Raw genomic sequence first — 25124 nt, 5'->3', positions numbered from 1 at the left:
AAAGCCTGATATCCAATGATTTGTCCTCTCTCTAGCACAATCCCCAGAGCTCTGATGTATGCCTTGCATCTATCTTCATTCGAGCCATAATCCTCTTTTCCCACAGCGTTGACATCCCACTCCATATCTGTAGCCATCTTTGCCTCTTTTGTGGTAGCCACGTCCACAACCGGTGCGACCTCCTCATCTCCGGGTGCATCCTCGGACTGTGGTACTCCCACCTCCTGTGGCTCTAATATGACAGCTACTCCTTGGGAAACCTCTCCTTGCCTCGGGGACTGAATGGAGGAATTGACCTCTGTAGGAATGAGTCGAAATTGCTATCTCAAAAATACACTGGCTCTGTCCATCACCTCAACCTTCTCTGCTTGTGTTGCCTATGGTTGTGTTGTTTGGGTCACTTCCATACTCTCGATCTCTAGCTGATTTGGCTGTGTCGGGTGAACTGATTGAGTCAACAAAGACAAAGATATGATGACAACAGTGTCAGAGCCAATCACATCTAGTCGAACCTGAGGTTCGGGCTCTGGCGCGTGCACCTCTACTAACTTTGTTGCTGGCATTGCTGGTGCAACTGGATATGCTGAAACATTTTGTGGAGTCATAACATTTGTGGTTTCTATCTCGACCGTTGGTGAAGTCATGATAATTGGCGCATGCCTCTGGCCAAACGGAGGAATAAACGAGGTAGTGGATATCAAGTGTGCCAAAGTTGGCAATTGGGGAGGGGTGAAACCTGTGGACCCTCCGATTGCCACATCGCTCCCAACCTCTACTGAGGTACTCTCTTCCTTGGAATAGGCCCCACTACTTTGTGGTGTCCTCCCTTCCATTATCCGTGTCCCCATATGCATCCAACCCTTGCAATACCCTCTTCTGATTGACAGTTGTTCCACTTGTGTCTAAATGCCTCCAGTAGAATATTGGGGGTTCTCCTAGTGCCAATTTCCCTCTCGGTGGAACTTCGAAGTCCTCAGCTGGAATTTGATGAAGGGTTGCTTCCAGAAACAATTTGATGGCATGAAATGGCATATAAAATATTTGATGTTGTAATGTCATAAACTCCTCCATTTTATCTACAAGGACCATGGCCCAATCATACACAGTACCATTCATGAATGTAATCTGAGGCAGGGCGATATCTGAGGCCCTACTCACCCCCATCAACCTGCTTTTTATTATATCCATAATACATCTCCAATGGCCCTCTTGGATGAAATCTCGCCGTAGTCCTCAACTCTTGGTACCTTTCACAACAGATTCAAATTCCATTGGTGTGAGGTTGCCTCCCACCAATTTTACCCAATACTCCTTGCATTCCTTTGGCAAATTGTGATTCTTGGTCACCACTTTGCGATCCCCTTAGCTAGGAATGCCAAGTACCTTGCTGAAATCTTGGGCTTTGAAGGAGACTGTCATCCGATGCTTCTTGTATACAAATGTGCTCATTTGACTATTCCTGTTGTATGTTTTGATCATGGTTGTTAGGATTGTCTCAAACAGCCGAATGGAGAATACTGAGAGTTGTATTGCCCAATGTACTTGGGCACAAATCAGAATTTTCTTGATTAGGTGTATATCCGCCGTCTCTTGCCACCATCTCCGACACTCATTGCCATTCAACCCTTCGAAATGAACTGTGAGATGTGATAGGTCGACCTTCACCTTCTGTTTCTTGTTGCTCGACGCTGCCGGCCCTGCAACTTGGACTCCGGAAGCATGTGAGAGGTCGGCCTTCACCTTCTGTTTCTTGCTGCTCAATGGTGTCGACCCTACAACTTGGACTCCGGAAGCCAACACTCTTGCATTCTTTTCCATACTATTTTCCTTTAACTGCCTTCTCTCACTTGTAGAATGCATACTAAGTCACTAACTAAACGTCTCTTATTTTGTCTTTATAATACAAATAAAAAACGGTTAGGCTTTGCTTCTCGATGTTGAATGCTCTTCTCCGCAGAGGGTTTCCTTTCTCTATAACCACTTGCTTGGTAATGTCTGTCGACACTCCTTACAAATTCTCTATGACTGCTCCTTATCTTTCCTCTGCGGCTGCTCCTTATCTATTCTCCCTTGAAGTTCCTGTCTGACCTCGTAGTCTCCACAGAAGGCGTGACTTTGTTCTTTCCCACTTTGCTACACTCCCAAGGGCTTTACTTCTTTTCCTTTGCTAGTCCGTGGAAGTTCCTTACTCTTTTCCTTTGACCATGGTAGATGACGCTTTACAATCTCTGCAAATGTATTTTTCTCTTCTCCGTAGTTGGTCTTTAAATAGATGCTTGTCCATGGGGCAACATGGTAAATCTGCGGGACAACATGATAATGCCGCAGACAAATGGCTGCGGGATGCAGCCATGTGCCTGTGGCCATGTGTCCACGAGACAGCTATCTGTGGCCGCTTGTTTGTGGAACAATTTCCTTTAAATTTTTTTTTTAAAATAAAATTTTAATTTTGATTTTTTAAAAACTCAATAAGTCGAATTCTTGTCTAGTATTATCGCTCATTTCGCCTTCTTGTTGTTCGCAATAAATTTTCACTGTGGATCCATTGATGGCGTTTAGGAATTCTTGCCCGTCAAAGGTCCATAGTTTTATGGATCCATTGTCGCTGACTTCTCTCACTTTATACGGTCCGAGCCATTTAACTTTGAATTTTCCTGGTTTTATCTCGTTGCACCCGTTGTACTAAAGCACGAGTTCACCTGGTTAAACCTTGTTCTTTTCAAATGTTTTTCGTGCCACGCCTTTCGATAGATCTGTGCCACCTCTATCGCCCATTGCGCTGTTAATTTTCCTTCATCCAGTTTGTTCAATTGAAATAGGCGTTCATATAGACTCTCCATATCTCCGAGTCTATTTTTGATTGCAATCCATAGGCTTGGGACCATGGATTCAATTGGTACCACGACTTCTTGGCCAGATATTAACTGGAATGGCATTTGTCCAGTTGTGACTTTGAATGTGGTGTGGTAGGCCCATAGTGTCGAAGGTAACTTATCTTCCCAGTGTGCCTGTTCCACTTTGCATGATTTATATATGATGGCCACAAGGATTTTGTTTGTTGGCTCCGCCTGACAATTAGGTCGTGGGTAATATGGACTTGACAGCGAATGAAAAATCTTGAATTCCGTTGTTAGTATTTTGATCACATGATTGACAAAGTGACCCCCTTTGTCACCTTTTCAGTTGGATAGGTATACCATACCGTGTGATGGTCTGTTCATACAAAAACTTTGCTGTACTTATTGCAGAGTTGATGGGTAGTGCTCGTGCCTCTACCCATTTTGTTAAATACTCCATAGCCACCACCACGTATTGACAACGGTGGGCCATAGTCACCGTCAGCGGTCCCATGAAGTCTAGACCCCAACGTTCAAACAACTCTTGGGCGTGGGTGGGTTAATGGCATGAAGTTCCTCTTGAGTGGTTTGCTAGCTCTCTAGCATGTATCGTAGCTCAAAACCCATTTCCATGCATCGTTGTAAAGTGTAGGCCACCATAACCCAGCAAGAAGGACCTTCGTACCATTGTGTCGGGTCCCATGTGGCTGCCTACCAGACCTTCACGTGCTTCCCTTAGAACGCTCTGCACTTCTTCCATTACACATCACCTCAGCACTTGATCAGGACCCATCTTGTATAGGAGACCATTTATCAGTTGGAAATTTTGACTCCTTAAAACTAGCTTCCGCTGTTCGCTTGGCATCATCTCTTCTGGAAATTAAGACATCGATAGATATTCCTTGATAGATTGTACCATCTTGGAAGAATGACGATTCTAAACAAAATCATCATTGACCCCTTTCGGTGGCTCCCTGGACCTGATTCGAGAGAGCTGGTCCGCAATGACATGACTTCTCGGGTTGCACAATGATGGTGAAGGTGAATTCCTGTAGTAGCAACAACCATCTGCTAATCCTGCCTTGGATAATTAGTTTGTTCACCGGGTCCATCAACGCCTGGTGATCCATGTAAAAGGTAAATGGTGTAGCCAACAGGTAATGTTTGAATTTTTGTACTGAGTACACCATCCCGAGAGCCTCCCTTTCAGTGGTGCTATAATTCTTCTCCGATTTTGATAGTAGCCAGCTTGCAAAATACACTGGGTGATCCAGGCCATGGTCGCTAGTTTGCGCCAACATTGCACCTATGGCAAAGTTTGAAGCGTCCACATGGATGTGGAACTCCTTGTCCCAGTTTGGATATGCCAAGATGAGCGCCCCCAACAACCTATTTTCCAATTTTGTGAAGGCAATCTCCTGCTTTGAACTCTAGACGTAGGGCTCTCCCTTCCGTGTCAACTTGTCCAAAGGAAGAGCAATTCGGGCATAGTTCTTTATGAACTGTCTATAATATCCAATGTGCACACCAATTACCTTTGTCGGGGCTTCCATTTCCACGATCACTCTTTATCGAGGTCGGTCTTCAATTCTGACTTGAGAACAATGTGCCCAAGTAGTTTGCCTTGAGGAACCATGAACCGACATTTTTTTGTATTCAATGCCAGCCTTGCCTAGCGACATCTCTCCATACATTCCTGGAGTGCCTTCAAGTGGTTGTCCTATCCACTGAAGATGGACCAATCATCCAAAAATGCTTGGAAGTTGCCTATTGACATTTTGTCAAATATGTGCAAAATGATCTTTTGAAATGTAGTAGGTGCGTTACACAATCCGAAGGGCATTCGGTTGTAAGCATACACTCCATCCTCGACCACAAAAGTAGCTTTTAGTTTATCTTCTTCAGCAATGGAGATCTGGTTATAGCCGAAGAATCCATCCATGAAGGAATACATCTCATGTCCTGCCACTTCTTCCAGAATTGGAAAGGGATCTTTTATTGTGATCGCATTCAAGCATCGAAAATCCACACGTTCAGATTTGGATCCCATCCTTCATGGATTTTACAATTGGTGACACCCACTCACTTGTTTGAACTTAAAATATTATGTCGGCTTCCAACATTCATTGTATTTCCTCATTGACGCGGGCTGCATAGTTCTTGTTCATTTTGTACGGTCGCTTCTGCATAGGTATGGCTCCAGGTACCAAGGGTATGCAGTGGACACACATTTCTGGCGAGACCCCTTTGAAATCCTTGTAAGTCCATGCAAATACATTTTTATACTCCATAAAGATTTTAAATGCTGCGGCCTTCAGATCAGGTTCTAGTCGTCTCTAACAAGTATGTTCCTTAGATTCTCCACATTGCCAAGATTAGTGGCCTCTACTGATGGCTCTTTGTATCTTATAGCTTTCTGTTCAAAGCAATGGGCAGAACTTTAGTTGATCTTTGTGTTGCCTTCTTTGTATTCCATGAACTCCAGTGGAAATACCTCCTCATCTTCTAGCTCCTCGATGCCAAGCATGTCAGAATGGAATAGCTTATAATCTTCCATCTACTAATGGAGAAGTCCATTTAATGAATCCGTCTCCTCTCCTAAACATTCTTCTAGTTTTAAAACGCCTTCGTCATTTGGATCCATATGGGCTCTTCCCTCATCTGTCTGATGTTCCTCGTCTGACTCGGACTCCGACGATGATGTCATTTCTTCACTTACTATTTGAGTTCAGAGATTAATGACAAACTTTTGCCCTCCGCTTTCCATCGAGAAAATATTTTTTTTCCAGTTGTGATTCACTTTAGCAGCCACCAGCCATCCTCTTCCAAGAATGGCGTCATATCCATTTTTCTTCAAGGGAATCACTACGAAATCCAACACAAATGGTTGCGTCTTGATGGTTACTTGTTGAGACACTAGGGTCCCTAGGGGCTTTATCCCCTGCCAGTTGGCGCCGAGTAGGTTGGATGTGGGCGGCCACAGGATAGGCTTGCCTAGTTTCTTCCACGTCTTCTCGGGGAGAACATTCACCCCAGACCCACCATCCACGATGGTGTCTGTCAAGATGGTTTCGAGGTTTCCCATCTCAACTACGGCCAGGTGACAGCCTTTGCTTATGTTCAGCAACATGGGATCTGTGGCCAACCCTCCTGGTATAGTTGGTTGTTCCTTTGTCTCCGATGGGTTTGTGTGGGCATTCAATAATGCCGTCCTTAGTTGTGGTACTATTTGTAATAGGTCTTGAAGTCTAATGGGCACCTCCATTTGCAACATTTGTTTCACCAAATTGTTCTCCCCCTCCGATTGTCCAGGAATGGTATCTTTCATATTTTTCATAGCCTTCATTGCCCTTTCTATGTCTTCCCGTGCCTCTCGCAGTCTTTGCTTCTCCGTACAGGGGTTAGGATAGGTGGCTTGCTTGGCCTGGTTGTAGGTGGCAAGAGAACTTTTTCCTCATCAATGTTAAGGAGGTTTACTTGTTTTGGACAATTGGCATCTTCATGGTCCCCTGGACCACACTATCGACATAATTTTTGAGGAGTTTTGTTCTTCAAACACTCTCTAGCGAAGTGGCCCCATTGGTTCCATGCTCGACATTGGATTATGGGCCTTTCTTTGGAATCATATTGTACCCGATTCTTGTTGTCATTATTGCCCTATCCTCCTTGGCGGTTGTTTCTATAGCCGTCGGATGTGGCATTGCTGTTGCCTTGGGTCTCATTATTAGTGCTAGAAGTGGATGGTTGTTCTTGTGTGAACAGTATTTGCTGACTTTGTGTCTTCATGTTGAATGGGCACTCCTTTGTAGAATGACCCAAGATCTGACAGATATCGCACATTGCCTTTTTAGGGCACACTCCCTTTGGGTGACCTTTCTCTTTGCAATCGGTACACCATATTTCTCCTTCCTCCATGCGACCAGTGGCTCCCTTCATGGATTTAAACTCCTTCCTCATTCGCTCCAAGTCCTTTTGGAGGGCCTGTACTTTCTTGTTAGGTTCCTCCTTGCTGTCTGTACTACTCTTCTTGTCAGAGGACTCATCACTCTCAGAGGAGGATGAGGATTTACTTTTCTTCTTCTTCTTTTACTTCGCTATCTTTCCCTCACTTTCTAAGTTCAGGGCACGGTTGTAGGCATTTGTATATGATGTGGGCAGAACTATTTTCATTTTCCTTCTCAATGCCTTGCGAAATCCTTCGACAAACCAATTTTTCTTTAGTTCATCCGCGGGTTGAGCACCCATCCGGCTAAGAAGATCTTTGAGCCTTCGATTGTAGGCTTGAACGGTGTCCTTTCCTTCTTTACAGTTGTAGATCTCCGCTACAACCTTGTTGTCATCCCGTAGCAGTTGAAATTCTGCTTGAAATTCTTTCTTTAGATTATCCTAAATGGAGATCTTTGCCTTGTCCATGTCAAAGACCCAATTCACGGCCACTCCCCATAGGCTGGCTGGAAACTGGTTCAACCACTCGTTGGCGTTGGTGACAGAGTTGGCGGTCCATATGGTTTTGCATGTATAGCAATGCCGTACAGGGTCTTCCTTCTTGTCGCTTGTGAACTTCAAGAGTTTTTTCTTTTCAGACATCGTGTTTCTCATCCTTTGATGACCACTCAGTTGTGTCCCAAAACTATTAGGAGTTGGTCTCGGCTGGTTACTTTGACTACCGTGTAGTGTCCGTCCGACACTTTCTTGTGCCTCAGTATCTTCTGTTGGCCTCGCCTCCCTTCCTACTTCTTTACAGGCTCCCTCTCGTAGTGGTGTACGGGATGAATGCAAAAACTCTTCTCTTGTCTCCTTGAGCACCGTTAATTTGTGCTATGTTTCCTTGAGCAACTCCTGGTTGCTTCGTACTTGCCGTTCCGACAAACTATGGCACCCTTCGGCAGTTCCCACGCCTTTTGCGCGGTTGCCTTCAATCGGCCTCGGTGACTCCTCCAACTGCCCCACAGTCTGATCTTTGGCAAGTTGTCTTAGCTGTCACCTTCGCTCGGCTTGGATTAAATCCCCGCGCACAAATTATAATTCGTCAATATCCTCCCTTGAGTTCTTATTTTTGTTTAAAAGATTGGGCATTTGACATATACCATTACATAAAAACAAAACACAACACTTTTATTTATTTAATTTGTATACATCATGTGTCGACTCAAGCGACAGTTATAGACTCAAGTGCTCTTGGTACCATGGCTCAAATGCTTATGGTTTCATTTTGTGACACCGTGCATCTCTCTAATAAAAATTCTTAAGGGTCTCTTGACGGCGTGCCTCGTGTTCTACTTCCTTCCTGCGTCTCTTCTGTGCCAAGTATGCTTGTGCAATCAGACGGGGGAGTTGGTCTAAAAATCTGTTCATGGTTGGGCTTTCGTGCATAGCATCCCACACTTTGTCTGGCGTAACCTCGTTCTCCACGGCTTCTCTCTGTACGAAGGTTTCGAGGCCTATGCGGTATAGGATGTGAAAGTTTTGGGTTGCGTCATGCTCACCTCCTAGAATTTCTGTTTCGTTGTCCTCATTCGTTTTTCGGTTGTCTGGTACCGTTATTCCCATTTATCCTTGACCTTCCTTACTACTCCGGATTCGAACTGGCAACGATGCCAAATGGTCAGCTTGTAGGTGAACCGGTAACTGCCTAACTACCCATTTTGCTAGGCAACATGTCATATTACAAAAAACAAACAATTTGAATTGATAGGGATTGGGATTCCAATTTTGATGAGACAATCCTATATTCATAATAAATTTCGAAGCTTAATTTTATGAATGTGTGTGAATTAATCACATTTGTCAATGAAATTTAAGTAATATGTTGTATAATGAAATAAGTGCACGATCATAATGTATAATCATAAATAAACTCCGAGCAGCTGCACGTGTTATATTGTAGACCCTAATCTTAACACCTTTTCAAATTTAAGCACTGTTATGAAATCTAAACAGATGGAGAAAACAAGAACACAAGAAAACTATATAGAAGGAAAATAATTCATTCAAATAAAATGATGATATGAAGAGAGTAACCATTTCTTTAGAGGAAATAAATAAAATAAACATAAACCCTGATTGACTTTAGTGTACATTAAAATAAGTAGAAAAGTGACATTATTGTTTTGCTTCAGTCTATAGTCTAGATGATTATTATGTCATATCTAACATAATCCCATAATGATCATAGTAAAAGATACGCCAAGTTTGTTTCTAAATATTACTAATTTATTTGAGCTGAGAGACTCAGCCAGAATGTTTCGCATTTGGTCTTGGGTAAAACAATATTGCAACTCAACTTCTCCGTCTACAAGTCATTGAATGAACTGAAAATGAATCGCAATGTTTTTGGTTCAAAGATGGGTTCTTTGGCCTCTTGAGAATTCTCTTGTCACAAAAAAGTAAAGCTGACTTGTCATAATGAATCTTCAAATATCCAAACATTTGCTAGTATCAAACACTTTACATTTGCCTTTCACTACTGTTCTATATCATTGCTTCTAATAATGAAAGAGAAATAGACAAAATCACTCATCAGCTAAGGCTGAGCACATTATTTGCTGTTGACTTTCAGTTGGCCACATATCTTGCTAAATTTGCATTTCAGTAGACACATAAGTTATTTTCTTCTTTTGTATTCTTTTGTTGTTTTTCAGCATCCAGTGTTTGGAGTTGTCATAAACAGAGGGATATGCAGTGTTTTGAGTTGTTAGGCATGGAAGTTGAAAGATGGGTAAAGTTACCCCCCAGTTGTTTGTAGACTAACTCATTTAACTTTCTTTGAGCTAGTCTTGGCAGAAAATTTCAACCCTTCTTCTATGGATGTGGATTAATGTTTGCAACATGCCATCGTGATCTTGTGAAACAAAAATATTTTAATAAACATAAATTGGCATATCTGATGTTTTTTCAAAGATAGCACTCTATTTGTGAGTTAATTATTCCAAGTCACTGGAATGAACAAATGAATGAAGGAATTTTAATGACGTCCACTCTGACCCTTGCCTTTCTTATTCTTTTAGGAAGGTTTTCATTGATTCTCATTTTGCAACATATTCTCATGATTCTTCTTTCTTTAAGAACGGTTCTATTAGTTTTTTTCTTTGGATGATTCCTTTGTTTTTAATGGGTTTTTGCCTCTCTTGAAATTTGTTTGTGTTGCAAAAGCAATCTGGGAAAATGTTTTTATTTCTGAATGAAAGGCTATAATGGAAAGAAAGAAAATATATTTATCAGACTGATCTTTCATTAAGGTCATTCACATATTCCTTAATTATATATGCATTATTGATTATCTATAGTAGTTTCCTTTGCAAAAGTTTTTAAGTGTCAACTCTTTTATGCATTGTGGCATTCTTTGTATAAGAAGATTTGACGTGCTCATATTTTGATGAAGGTTGTGCCAAGCATCGCAATGGTGGAAACATATGTGAGATTATTATTAGTTGCTCCTCATTCGCTCTTTCGACCTCACTTTAACGTATGTATGCTTTACCATTTGATATTATATGTTTGTCTCATTTCAATTTCCGTTGCAATATAAAAATTAGTTAGAAACCTTCAAATGTGTGAAGACATAAAAAATGATTGTTATTACAATGCAGTCTTTATGTGGTATATATATCTGTGTGTGTGTATGTATGTATTTATGTATTTGTGTGCATGCATGCATGTATATATATGTCAACAAAAATAATAGTTAAGAGAAAATAATAGTTAAGAGTGGTGTTTCTGGATTCTTCTCCTCGTGCTCTCTTTCATACTGATGAAAGATCACAGAGTTTGATCCGAAACATTGATGCAAAAGATCTCACACACAATCGAATCCATAACAACATTCTTAATTTTATGGATTATGGAAATCTCTCAGCTCTAAGGAGTAATCATTATTAAAATGCAGCCTTTATCTGCATACATACATACATATACGTACATGTGTGTGTGTCTATACACACATCATATTTAAAATGTGTCATGTCCCCATTTTGGAGGCAATTTGATTTAATTAATTAAATTAATTAGGTTGTCCAAAATAATGAATATTTTATGAGGATGACTAATTAATTATTTTAATTAAATAAATAAGTGGTATTAAGTTAATTATTTATAAAGTTATCAAATAAATAAATATTAAAAAGGTAACTTTATATTTAATTAATTTAATAAAGTGACTTGAATTATAAAATATTTTTTATAAAGTCACTTAATAGATAAAATAAAATAATGTTCTAGAAGTTTCTGGAGAAAGTGGAGAAAAAGAATAAATAGGCACCCCGGGCTTCATTCTAATCATCCAGTTGTTTATTTCTCTCTTAACATCAAATTATGATTCAGTCACATAGTCTATTCTGGAGCCAAGTGGTTTCAGATAGTCAATTGATCTTTGGGAACGAAAACTCCCTTGGATTAGCATAACTGAGGAAGTGAAATATCTTCTGAAGGGTTGCACATTTGGAGGTGATACTTCAGTTACTTCAGCTAGGGCATCATTGGGCCTAAGGCCATTTTCAGCATTTCAGCATTTCAGGAGGCAATTTAAGCAGGGCCGAAATTATTGGAGGTCATTTCTAGCAGGTCCCCAGGCTGAAAAAAGCAGTCCGAAAAAAAGCAGGCCGAAAAAGCAAACCTGAAAAAAGAAAAAAGCAGGCTGAAAAAGCAGACCTGAAAAAAGAAGGCACAAAAAAAATTCCGAAAAAGCAGTCCGAAAAAAGCATTCCGAAAAAGCAATCTGAAAAAGCAAATTCGAAAAAGCAAAGAAAATTATTACAGCCATCTACAATCAGGGGCAGCAGCTAGAGAGGCACAACTTGGGCACTTGAGGAGGTTATTTTCTGTTCAGTGGTATTGCAATACATCTATTCTCTAAGGCGACTTCATATGCCAGGTTCGATGTGTATTTTCATAGTTGCCTTTCACTATAGAGTGCTGTTGTAACAGTCATTTCGTATCAGACCTATCATTTATTAATAGATACATCATTCATTTTTACATTTCTCACAATGGTATCAGCAATCCATGGCTTTAGTTGTATTTAATCATGCATGTGATTAGCATACTGCTGTAGGGGAGTATTGAAGTTAGATATTTAGTATTGCATTAGTTTTCATTGGCAGCTGTAGGTGCATATTACTTTACCAGCAATCATCATATTTTGATATCTTTGTAAATGCCAAGAGTCTTGGCTAACTTAGTATGAATATTGTATTGGATACTCATTCTCAATCAAGGAGATACAATTGCTGGTCATTAATAGTTGTCTTTGAGCGTTAATATATCATTTTTTATCAGCTAGTTAGCTTGCATACCAACTGTTTGTTAAAATGCCAGTTGGTTGTAGGTGATCATTTTCATGATTAGAACTCATATATACATTCACTATTGCCAAAATTAGTTGCATATTTATGTTAGGTTATTGTTTAGACAATTTGGAGTCTTTTGTAAGCATTCTCTTTGACGCAAATCCAAACAGGAATCACTGTAGCAATCTGAAAAGTTATATCAGTCATTCGACCCCTTGTATGCAAAGTGTTTGACAAAATTCTTCGAGCCTTCAATCAGCATTTTAAGGTCGGATTTGAGTAGGATCATTACAGTGGTATCAGAGCTTGCTTGCAAAGTGTTTGACGAAATGTCAAACAACTGAAGTATAAATTTTTTTTGGTGTTTGAAGAAGTTATAACCTATTGGGGTTATTACAAAATGGTACCTTTCTTTTTAGATATTTGGAGCAAAATATTATGAGCTTTATATGATTTATAACTTAAATTCAATGCTTATATTGTCCAGTTATGTGCATCTACAAGGATATTTATTTTTAAGCAAGAGTTTTTGCATATATTGAACATGGACAGCTGACGAAGCATGAATATCGGCTATCACTTTTATTTTCTAGAGTAAGCTATTTAGATAATAAGGTGGGTGACAAGTGTTCATTATCTCTGACGTGTGGAGTAATGTTTTCATTTTGGTGATTTTTTCTTGAATACTATTGTGTTGCAAGTTATATAATCATTTGATTTGGTAAGACTCTGTGATTGATATTACAATAGTACCAACTCTTCCTTACTAGAAATAATGAGTGAATATCAAAATTAATAAGAAAACATTTTTTCACTAAAAAATAGTCTTAGAGCATAGCTCTGTTGCTGCAGCAATTATAGGGAGCGTTGCAATTCACCTAAGCAAGAGGCACGATGATATGTTTGAGAAGAATAAGTGATATGAGTATGTAGCAACTGATAAGAAGGAAAAGTGCGGTTAACAATTAATTATTCTACAAGAAATTACAAATTGTCTATGTTGTAAAGAGATGTGAAGAGCACATGATTATACTGAGAGGGGGGGCGGGTGAAGGCGAATCAGTATAACAACTTTGCCAATTAAAAACTTTTATCCACACAAGTAACTTCAAATACTGAAATAAATAATTATGCACATGAACACAATAACACAATGTTTAGGTGGGAACCCAATATGGGAGAACACCACAACATATAAATGCTTTTTATATGTACTTGTTCTTTTGCAATGTTTTGTAGGCTCAAACCTAGTAGAGGCTCAATGGTGCAGGAGCACATCTGCGACAAGGAGTTAGTGGCGACAGGAAGATATCATGTAGTATGATTAATACAAAATTGTATTGCGACAGGAAGTCTAGTGTATATCCCCTCCCAAGAGGATTTCATGTATATATCATTATGTTGAGCTATAAATTAATATTAAATAATAATATAATTCATTTATTAATATTCACCACAACTTATCTAGTAATCAATACTAATTAAATATAATTATAATTATAATAATAAATTGATTGAATTAACAAATAATATTTGGTTTTAAGATAAATGATGGATCATGAAAAGACATGACTATTCAGAGAAACATATGAAATGGTATATATAGCAAAGTCATACAAAAGGAACATAATATATAGAATAAAATGCAATTTAGAATCATATCGAAAGTTCAAATGAATACATTGAGCAGAGATTCATATCAAGTGACATCCATGTTGATTAATACATACCAAGACATATATTCTAAACAAATCAAGAGCAAGACTCAAGCCGATCAAGATATTAATACAGATATGTACAATCATATATAAGAGTGAAGCAGATTAATTTATTCCAGATGGACGTATATATACAACGATTAAATATATTTACTTAGTGCAGAGGATAAAGTGACAGGAGTCGAGCAACATATGCAGTCATTCATTTACTTCAGAAATGTGTAGATCAAATACAAGACAACGATTAAGATTGAAGAACACAAGTGAATTCCAGAATGTGTACAGCCAACAGGCAAATGATCAAGATGGAAATACGCAGGGATAGCGAATGCTAGAAGTCTCACAAGAAACATAACCGATTTTTGCAGTATAATAGATCAGTCAGGATGATATTAGAAGCAATAAACTGAACTAATTATATAGAGAGAATATGTAGTAAAGTTTGGTAATGAACATTATAGGGGTACAAAAGTTGACGAGGATATAAAGATCGTCTTTGCATACATATTATTTATTGAAACTGAAATAAATAAGAGAGAATGAGGAGAATATATATAACATAGAGATCATAAAACAAGTGTCTTCATATAGAAGATGAAAGATTATCGGGCATGTGGAAAATCTAAACGTATCACGTGTAGTAGATAATTTGAACAAAAAAAAAGACAACAAAGGTGGTAAAACAGAAAACAATGGAAGGAACGTAGTTGGAGATACTTAGTTGAAGTTGGATAACAAAAGAGAAGTAGATAAGATAAATAATTCAAGGACAACAATCAATATTTATGTTGTATAAAAATACATTGTCCTGAAGTAGACAGCAACATATATAATCAACAATGTTTATAAGAAGTTTGAACATGGAGAAAACAATCACAACGAATAAAGGCCACCAGAGGACTAATCATTATGTATGACTGTCCATTAGTATGTAAAAATTAAGTTCCAAAATTAAGAAGATAGTATAAAATATAAGTGAGACTAAAAGAAGAGTAAGATTGCAGAGAATCAAATGCAATCTCACAGAAAACATAGAGGTATAATATATCTATGTTCATATTGAATATTTCTGGGATAGCAGAATATAAAATACAATGAGATAAGAACTGTATAGTTCTTATAGAGACCAAGTTAATCTTGGTAGGGAGCATGCAACTATGGATGTCGAGTTTCTCATAAGGAGAACTCAGAGACTAGAAGGCATTCTTTGAAATGTCGGGACTCCAAATTGGAACCCAAAGAGAGATTTTTAGAGAATCTCTTAGAGACAATATATATTGTAGTGGTCAAACATATGCATATGTCAGAGATGTGAGACTCAGTAGAGGTGGGATCTCTACTGAGTAGTTTTTCCAAAGATCCCAAAGAGGCCTTAGGAAGATCCTCTTTTAATGATAATCATCTAATCGAGATATAGTTCTCATTAGAGGGTTAGATGGTTTGAGAAAGATCTCTTCCGAGGGATTAGGTGGGGTAGTTTGGTTAGAACTCTAAATTAATATTTAATAATTGAATGTTTTTGATATGTTTTACATACAAATTTTGATATTGTACAAACCATTTATTGTAGGGTATAGCATTCGAGCCTAGCCCAGAAGTGGGGACATTACATCTAGTGGTGACAGGAAGATAGCATGCAGTATTTTATTGCAACAAGAAGTCTCGTGGTGCTAGCGAGGAAACATGCAATATGAGTAAAATGCAAAATTTTTGCGATAGGAAATTTGACGGTGATAGGAAGTCTAACAGTGATAGGAGGACAACATATTAAAATGCAGAAGTTTATTATAAAATGTAAACAATGCCCACTTGTCATTGTAACCGATGGAATATGAAGAGTCATATAATTGATATAAGAAGATTCGTTTGTAACTGCCCATGAACAATATATAATGGGCTGGAGTTTTCGAAAAGGGGGGCACCAATAGAATAGTTAAAAATGTAGTCTAATTAGTTTTCTTTGGCTGTAGATAGCCATTTCTTTTATGTAGTTTTGTTTAGTTTTCAATAAAGTTTTTTTATAGTTTAGTTTCAGATTTCATCTTCTATTTCTTGGTGTCGTCCTTGTGAAAGATAAAGTTGCAATCTTTGTTATTGAGTTATGTAGCCGATTCAATCATGTATGGAAATATTTCAAAATATGTATTGATCTCTGTTTTTGGTTTTCGGTTCAGATTTGCTTATATTGGAATTCATATGATTTGGAGTTGAATCTGAAATATGTTGACAAGTCATAACAGATTTGCTACAGAAGGGGTTGCATCTTCCTGACATAAAAGGAAGTGAATAGGAAGAGACAAAGTTTCATATTTTTTTTCAGGTGTCAGTCAAGCACGTTTCCATGGGACATGGAAACTTTTCAAATTTGGGAGTATGGTGCAGGAGCATGTCCATGAGAGGAAGTCTAGTGGCGACAGGAAGATATCATGCAGTATTATTAATGTAGAATTGTATTGTGATAGTGGCGATAGGAAGATAGCATGCATGATTATTAATGCAGAATTTTATTGTAACATGAAGGTTGGTGGTGATAGGAAGGAAACATGCAATATGAGTAAAATGCAGAATATATGTTCTTGAACATCTCAATAATAATTTCATCCTCCTAGTTTTTTAAGACAATAACAAGAAGACCATAGCCAAAGTTGGAAAGTAATAATTTCATCCTCCTAGTTTTTTAATACAAGGACATCATTATACCTATCTATACCTATATATGTACATACACATGTAATAAACATGCGTAAATCCTAAACATATGTATCTTATGTATACATCAAAAATAAAGCAGGCATATATGTTCTTGAACATCTCAATTGATTTACACACATATACATATACATGTGTGGACATGTATAAGTATATAGGTATCATGGTGCCATTATATTAAAACATGCTTGACACAATAGGAGGCTTTGGAAATATCCCAGATTATAAAGGTAATGTATCATCTTAAATTGGAAGCACTCCAATTTAATGAAAGTTTAGCATTTATTTAATGTGAGATCATCAATCTCCCTTTCTCTTTCATCTCTTCTTTCCTTTTCCGTCCTTTCTCCTAGGTGGAATTGGGGTAAAACCCAATAGATCCTCTTTAAAGCTCCTATTTTCATGTTGTTAAGCTTGAGGTAATTTCCCCTTGGTCCTTCCTTTACATCCACCTTTCCACTTGGAATCTGCTCCTAGTACCGAAATGGGTTTTCCTTGGAATCTGTACATGATTTCTGGATTCCAGGACTTGTTTTGGAGATCTGAGATTGTCCCTGGGATTTGTGCGTAAGAATCCTTACTTGGTTTGACACACAAATTAAATTTTTGACTAGAGGAATTTTAACAAAAAGTTGACGTGCAATCCTGATCATATATGTTAAATTCCTCCCTGCGTTAAATATAATTGTGTGCATATAGCCAACAACATGCTACTACTCATAACAAATTATGAAACATTGAATAAGTACAATCTGTAGTATGATCAACATAAATTAACATTATGAGGAACCTGGACTCTGTGCGTGAGGGAGCTTGCTGCCTGCAGATTTCCTTTCTGAGGCTCTATGCCGTCCACACTTCTACCAATGGTTAATCTGACCTTCCTGTATGGATGCGTGCGTTCTGAATATCATTACCACAGACTCTGATGGAACATTGTCATTGATGTCAAAGATATGAGGTACTTGAAGATAACTGTATGTGAATACGCATGCTTTTGAAGACAAAGCTTTGATATGATGACATGGTTACTATTCAAAGGACCAAAGGATTAATAAGAAAGGAAAGATGATGTTACTCATGGTGTTACTAAATATAAATTATTTGTAACAGCATTCAATTTGTTGGAGACAAATAGGAAAATAAATAAATATTGATACCAGCGATATATCCTACCTTGCAAGCAATAGAGGAGAAATGAAATTACAGATGTCTAAAAGATATTCAAATCCTTATATATATATATATACAGGCCATTGGAATATATAAGATAAGGACTGCAACAAGTATATTGAAAAGAGATGTATGGGCAAGTGCATGAAGAGATCTGAGCATGAAGAAGTAGCTGTATAGATGCAATGATAATGGATAAAGAGTTTTGTTAAAGAACTGTTATGATATTCATAATTTTAATGAGAAAGCAACGAAGGTCAAAGAAAGAGAAACCTTGTGATTGTAGATATCTTATGCGACTATGATGAAGACTTGATGTGTATGGTTTCCTGTGTGGTCAATGGCAGCAGTCTGAGAACATTATTTCATTAAATAAACAAGAGGGATATATTAGATTCAAATAGTATCAACGTCAAAGTACCATTTGGGGATTATTCATTATAACGTCTGAATCATCAATATTACACAGCAATTTGTAAAGCAGTAACAATCAGAGTTGTGGTACAGGTGTACAGAAAAATGCTACCAAACCCCATGAATATGCGGAAGTCTATACTGAGCAATAGCATACACGAGTCATCAAAATCATAACAAAGTCTCGATAAAATAATATTGAAGGGATATTATCACTAGCAGATCAAAGAAACAAGATAAATATGAAGTGCAAATGGCAAGCCTATAGTCACGTACATGTGACGGGAACTTGAACAATAAGCACACACACCGTAAGAAGACAAAATGGCATGAACACAAAAGCTTGCACGTAATATACAAAGACTAAGGAATAATTTGACATAAAGACAGGTCAGCAAAAAGACAAATCACATAAGACAAAATATTCCTGTCTTATTCAAAAAGACAGCTCATCGTGAACTTTCCCTTCCCTTGAAGAGGTGCGTATGATTTAGAAAAGAAAAAGACAAACTACTAAAAATGCGATCAAGTCCATAATGAAGTGCAATGGAAATTAACAAGCTAAAAGTGATGATTATATTGAAAGAAAATAATTTAATTGAAAGATGCGATTACATTTGGACATGTCTCTTTGTCAAAAGACATGATGGTTTGGAATATATAAATATATAGTGAATAAAATTGGAATGGATAAGTTTGAATGTATAAGCAGAGTAAGTGGAACAGAGTCAGAGATAAGAGGAGAATTAGAAGAGTAAAATGAAGTAGAGGAAAATGGGCAGAGCGCTGAAATGTAAAGGCAGAGGAATATATATCCAGATTGAAGCATATATTTATAATATATATTTATATTAGAAGTATGAGATCTGAATATATGTAATAAAGAATAATATTTATAAAGACTAAGGAATGTGGAAGAATAAATAAAAGAAAGACCAAGACTAGTCTTTCTGGAATAATAGTGAAGCACTTAAAAGAAAAACATATCAGTTATATCAATCTGATATATTTATGACAGAAGGAATATGCATGAAGGGAGATATATCGTGGATAAGTCAGAAGTGGAGTAAAATTAAGAGGAAAGAAAATAGTATACATTCAGATCTTTTAATCTAATAAGTAAGGAATATTGCAGAAGTATGCAAAGAGAAATAGTGGAAGTGTTAGTTATCCAACAAGTCGCCATATTTAAAAACCTTTCCTTAAAGTTTGGCCCATCCAGCCGCTGAAGTCCTTCTTCTGTCGCTCCATGTTGAAGTCCTCCTTCCGTCGCTCCATGTATTTGTTATCATTCAAACTGTTATGCAAAGTTCCCAAACTCTTCACATCATTGTCTCTTCATTTGAACCACTTTGAACCACTTTGAACTCCGGTTCAAAGTAGTTCAAAGTAGTTCAATCAAAGGATTTTTGCTCTAATGATTTTCTTGCAGGAAACGCGCGCGAAAGCAGCGAGGTGTTCTTTTGAATCACTTTGAATCACTTTGAACCTCTGTTCAAAGTAGTTCAAAGCCATTCAACGATAAAGGCGTCTTGGTGAAAGTGGACTGTATTGCACAAATGAGCCGTCATCTCACAAGGAATTGATTGTGGTGTCAGAGAATAATAATTAAAAATGATGTAATTTCCATTGCGAAGAACCATCATTATGATTAGAAGTGGAAAATCTTTTGCTGAAAAGGGGATTGGATGTCATAATGAGGCTAATCATTATTAATACAGCCACAAAGGGAATTATTAAATGAGATGGTTATGTCAAGAGGCCTTCGAACGTGTGAACCTTAACGAGAAGTGATTTGTCATGAATGCCTCATAATGAGGTTGTACTTTCGCATGTAAGTACTCTTTCCTTCCTAAAATGAGCTCGGCTTTCCCTTTTTTTTTGTCATGCAAAGAATTAAGAGTCTGAAGAAGCTGTTAAGGAAGAAAGGAAAACCGTTGTTTTTCAGCAGATTACAGGTGAGGAACATAGAAATTCTTGTTTTTGTTCTGCAATCTGTGTTTTCCAAGACAATTAGTTCGAAGCATTGCTGTATTTGATTTAAAGATGAAATTTGTGTTACATTTCTTTGGTAACATTTCAAGTTTGGAATGTAAGAGGCCTGTCATATGTGATACCAACCTAAAGGGTGTTAAGTTGGAGAAATTGCAAACAAATTTTCTTGAGCATGCTGATGAATCAAATGGGTGTATGGAAATTCTGACCAGTGGTCTAGTGGAAGCCGTAGCTTTTCCCCCAACCCTTCTGAGTCCCGAATTGCTTCAAATTTGTATTGATCACTATGATGTAAGGAGTAAAAGTTTTGTAAACAAGGATGGTGAACTAGTGTTATCAATTTCAAGGGAAACCATTGCCTCTGTATTGCGTCTACCAGACAATACATTTGCTGCATTTTCTCTCATTCAAGCCTTGGCTGAATATCGAGAAACTCCAAACCAATACCGCAATACTCTAGCTAGAAAATGGACTGAAACTAACTACGATGGAGGTTCTAGTTTACCTAAGATAGTCACCAAGGATCATCTTAAGCCTCATATTCATGACCTTGTAGTGCTGTTGCATCGGGTCAAGGGTTCGGCTAGTGTTTTCCTCTTTGAAGAATGGATGTATTGTTATGTAGAAATCATTTTGAAAGGAGAGCAATGGATAGACTGGCCTAAAATTATTGCTAATTCATTGAGGATGCAGCTAAGACATGCCAAAGAATCTAGGGAAAGTTTCTACATGGCCTCATATTTGACATACTGCATTGCCTGCGTTAGTGATCTTTCTCCTCTCCCTCATGAAGTTTGGAATGAGGAAATAACGGTATATTAGTATTGCCCCCTGCTGCAAAAGACAGAGTGTTGGAGAATTTTAGAAAGGTTCATGATGTATTGATTGAAAATGTGCATGTATCTTCAAGAAAACAGTCATGCCCAGATTGTCTCCTGAAGCTCAGAGATTGGTTCAACAATACGGAAGCTATTTCATACAATTTCCCAAGTTCACCTATTTGAGAATAGGTGGATTCAAAGAGGAACCAATAAAGCTTCCACGATATGCATTGGATTGTTTTGTTTTGGCTGAAATTTGTAGACCGTTATTCTTTGTTATTAAAGATAACATACCACAGGAGAATTGGGAGACATTTTTCCCTATCAAACTCGATTCCTTGGTTTGGAGTAGTATGATCAATGCCTTTGTTATAGGAAGTAATCTGCTCGGATTTAGTTTTGGTTCTTTCCAAGGCAGAAATTTTTTTGACAGTAAGGGCTTTGCAGTTCAAGCTCTTGGTTTTAAAGGTCACCCATCAACAACTCCACAATTAGAAGATCTATGGCAAGACTGTAGAGATGAAGAAGAGGTTTTGAGAAGAGATCTTTCCAGACTGACATTGCAACAAATCAATTCCCTAAAACTGAAATTTCAAACAGAAGGGATAATTGAGGATGGCTCAGACATGATTGAACCAAGCTAGGAAGAATCCAATGAATTGAAATCATTGGAAGTACTTAAGTTTCTGAATGAAAATCCAATGAAGAATGTAGATCCCTGCATGTTATTCATCATGATAAACAACATGAGTTGGAAAGAATTAGTTTATAAGGAAGCAATCAAAGAAATGCAGGCCATTAAGAGAAAAATTGCTGGGATGCATGAGGAACTCCTTAAAGATATGAATATAGTAAATCCTACAAGGATTCTGCAGTTTGAAGATGGAAACATGGACTCTAAAACATTGACTAAAAGCTTCAATGAAGCCGTTGAGAAGATTAGGGATAACGAATCGCCTACTGCTAATGACTTCACTATGCTGGCGAATATCGAATCCATGCTATGTCTCAACAAAAACCTCATGCCATGTTAGAGCCTGAAGATCAAGGAGTTCAAATGGAAAAAGGACGTGTGTGGGGCTAGGCTGCTGAGTTTAAAGAATCCGCATTCCCACGCAATGTAGGAATTCATGAATGCTTTTAGAAGCTGGAAGTTGGTGCGACAGACCATGGGAGAAGAAGAGAAAACCGGCGACAAGGCTTGAACTAGATAGTTGTTTTTAGTTACTTTTGGACAGCTGTTCCTATAACTGTCTTCTTGTTTATAACTGTTGCTTGTTTAAACCAAAACGGCTGGGTTTTGACGGAGGCCTTTCGGATCTTTAATAAAACTATAAATGCTGGGGCATTGAACTAATCAAGGGGGTGAAGTTAGATAGCTAGAAATTTTGGTAAATAGATACTTTTAAAAATAGTGATCGATAGATAGCATATATATGTTTTTTTTGCTTTTTGAATGACTGTGTGCATGAAGGAGGTTTAATATACATATATATCATCTTGGATTTGGCTTAGAAACTTGGCGTTCAAAGTGTTTAAATCATTGTTACTTTGTGAGGTCTGATTTATTGATTCAAGATATCTGTTGTTGTTTCCTATTGTTAGTTCGTTTTTAATTAAGATTCTTAAGTGATTAATATCAGTTGTGGTATTATTCATTTCTTTAAATAGATGTTTTGCAGAAGCAAAGTTTAGTAAATTTTCTTTTTGTTGTTCGAATGAATTCTTACCTCACTACCTAGGAGTATGTGAGAGAACCTTAGGTGCTTTTTGGTAAAAGTGCGAAAATAAACTTTGAATTCATTGAAGATTCTATAAGGAAGCTGTACCTTTTAAATGCAGAGAGAAAACCAAATAATATGAAGTTTTCTCAATTGTTGTGAATGTTTTGTGTTTTCCAATACCTTGGGCATAGAGTGATTTTATTAAATAATTGAAAAGACAATCTGTTCACCAACAAGAAGGAATTGCGCTAAGAAAGTTTCCAGCATCAATTGAAGCAACCAACATCGTCAAGGTGGAAAAACAATTTGTGCAGTGGGTTGGTGCTCATGAAGACAAGCAGAGGGAGTCAGTGCTTCTTGTAGGTCGGAGCTTGCGAAGTGTGGGAGTTGGAGCTTCTAGTGAGTTGGTACTCATAAACATTGGGGTTGGAGCCTAAAGTAGGTTGGAGACGTACAAATCTATGTAAAAGAACAAATTTATATAAAAGCATTTATTGTCGTGGTTTTCTCTTGCATTGGGTTTCGACGTAAATCTTGTGTTATTGTGTTCATGTGCATAATTGTTCATTTCAGCATTTGAAATTTATTGTTTGGATAAAAGTTTAAATTGGCAAATTTGTTAATACACTGATTCACCCCCCCTTGTTTACTGTACTGGGGTAAATGAATTAACACACACAGACAATGAACAAGAATAGCAGTACTCCTTGTATTATTCATATATGCCAAAGACATTACATTATGCTTCTGATGATGATTACAATGATCCCGAAGGGTGTATATATACTTTTTGAAGAACCTTCCTAAAGGGGTCCGTCGGCTACGTAACGAGAACCTTCTTGAAGGGACCTGGCGGCTATATAACAATAACCTTCCCGAAGGGACCCATTAGTTACACAATATCTACCGACGACATATATCCTGTTGGCTACACAATATTTACTGACGACATCATCCCCCCCAAAATAAAAAGTCATCTCTGGACGACAATTACAAAACATCCGGAATACATTAATTGACTAACTACAACAAGATAGATCTGCCTTTGTGATCTCTCACATTCGTCCCGTGCCTGCATCAAACTGATCTCCAAACCACGTTGCGTCTGCAGCCTTTGCTAACACAATACTGTCTCCTTAGCTGACCTTGATAGCCACCCGTGTCGCTTTCTCTGCTTCCAACTCCTGGGTACATTGAGCCAAGTGTTGCCGTACTGCCTTCAACTGGATGATCAGCTCTTTCTGAGCTCTCTATGCATTCACCAAGATAGCCTCACGTCCAACACCTACTCCAAGTGCCTCTGGTACACAAACACTCCATGCCTGCAGCAGCTCCAGGTCTCATCATGTAATGTTCCCTTTTTAGCATTCATAGTATGATGTTGTTGTTAGCCTATTCCCCATGGTCCCGTAGGCTAACCAGGACATTAAAGGGGCTTAGAGGCCATTTGGCCTAGATAGTTTCAGTTGCAGGTCTTTCTAAGGGGTTTTGAGGCAACTTTGGGCATACTTACTATTTATAGTAAGTCATCTTGGACATGGGCGGACATCTAGTGGCAACGGTATGTCAATAGTAATTGTTTAAAATCGACAAGAAGACTTGTTTATCATTGATAAGATTTGTTATGCATTGATAAAGCTATTTAATAAAGTTAAATTTAAATATTTAACTTTATTAATGCATAGACTATAGTTTGTGGAAAATATTTAAATTAAAAGAGTCCCCTTTATTTTATAACACATTGGAGACATAAGTTACATAAAAGGAGTTATGTCTTATCCCACATTGAGAAAACGAAGGATGGAGCTCTTGTGAGAACACTATAAAAGAATCGGAAGAGCTTCTTTTATGCATGCTTGGAAATATCAAAGAAATTGGAAAATTTTCTGGAGATTATGTCTCAATAGTTTGGAAGACGAAATCCCTTCAAGCTGAAAATCTTGACGCCATTGAAAGATATGGTCTTGAGATTCAACATAGTAGCAGTCCGAAAAAGCGGAACCGAAAAAGTAGGCTGAAAAAAGCGGGTACGAAAAAGCAGTCCGAAAAGCGGAACCGAAAAAGCAGCGGAAAAAGCGGGTACGAAAAAGTAGTCCGAAAAAGCAGAACCGAAAAAAAGCAGGCTGAAAAAGCAAATCGGAAAAGCAAAGTAGAAGGGGCAGCATTGAAGGAAATTATTACAGCCATCTACAACCAGGTTCTTTTGTTAGTATTGCTTTGTAGGATGTTATAAGCTTTCAGCTGTAAGTGTGCATTATACCAGCATTGTCATTTTGTAATCCATGTAAATGCCAAAGTCTTGGCCATATTTCATGAGCATTGTATTAGAATTTTCATTGCAAATTAATAAGATAATAGTTGCTGGTGTCATTTAAGCAATACAATATCATTATTTATCAGCTAGTTAGTTTGCATAACAACTATTTGTAAAAATGCCAGTTGGCTGTAG

General features: G+C 37.8%; 1 protein-coding gene across 3 annotated transcripts in view; it reads left to right on the top strand.

Annotated features, from left to right (window-relative positions):
• LOC149564443 (mediator of RNA polymerase II transcription subunit) overlaps positions 1-25124 on the top strand; it is a 381382-nt gene that overhangs the window by 109384 nt on the left and 246874 nt on the right. For all 3 annotated transcript variants that reach the window (XM_089817990.1, XM_089817989.1, XM_089817991.1), the window contains exon 9: positions 10219-10302. In XM_089817990.1, coding sequence (XP_089674116.1) covers positions 10219-10302 — 84 coding nt within the window. The remainder of the gene's footprint in view (positions 1-10218; positions 10303-25124) is intronic.

Source organism: Cupressus sempervirens, chromosome 3 (genome assembly GCF_028749045.1).
Source record: "Cupressus sempervirens isolate cs-2001-9-10 chromosome 3, ASM2874904v1, whole genome shotgun sequence".
Classification (NCBI taxonomy): domain Eukaryota; kingdom Viridiplantae; phylum Streptophyta; class Pinopsida; order Cupressales; family Cupressaceae; genus Cupressus; species Cupressus sempervirens.
Note: the sequence above shows the minus strand (reverse complement) of the source record. Positions and strands in the feature narration are given on the sequence as shown.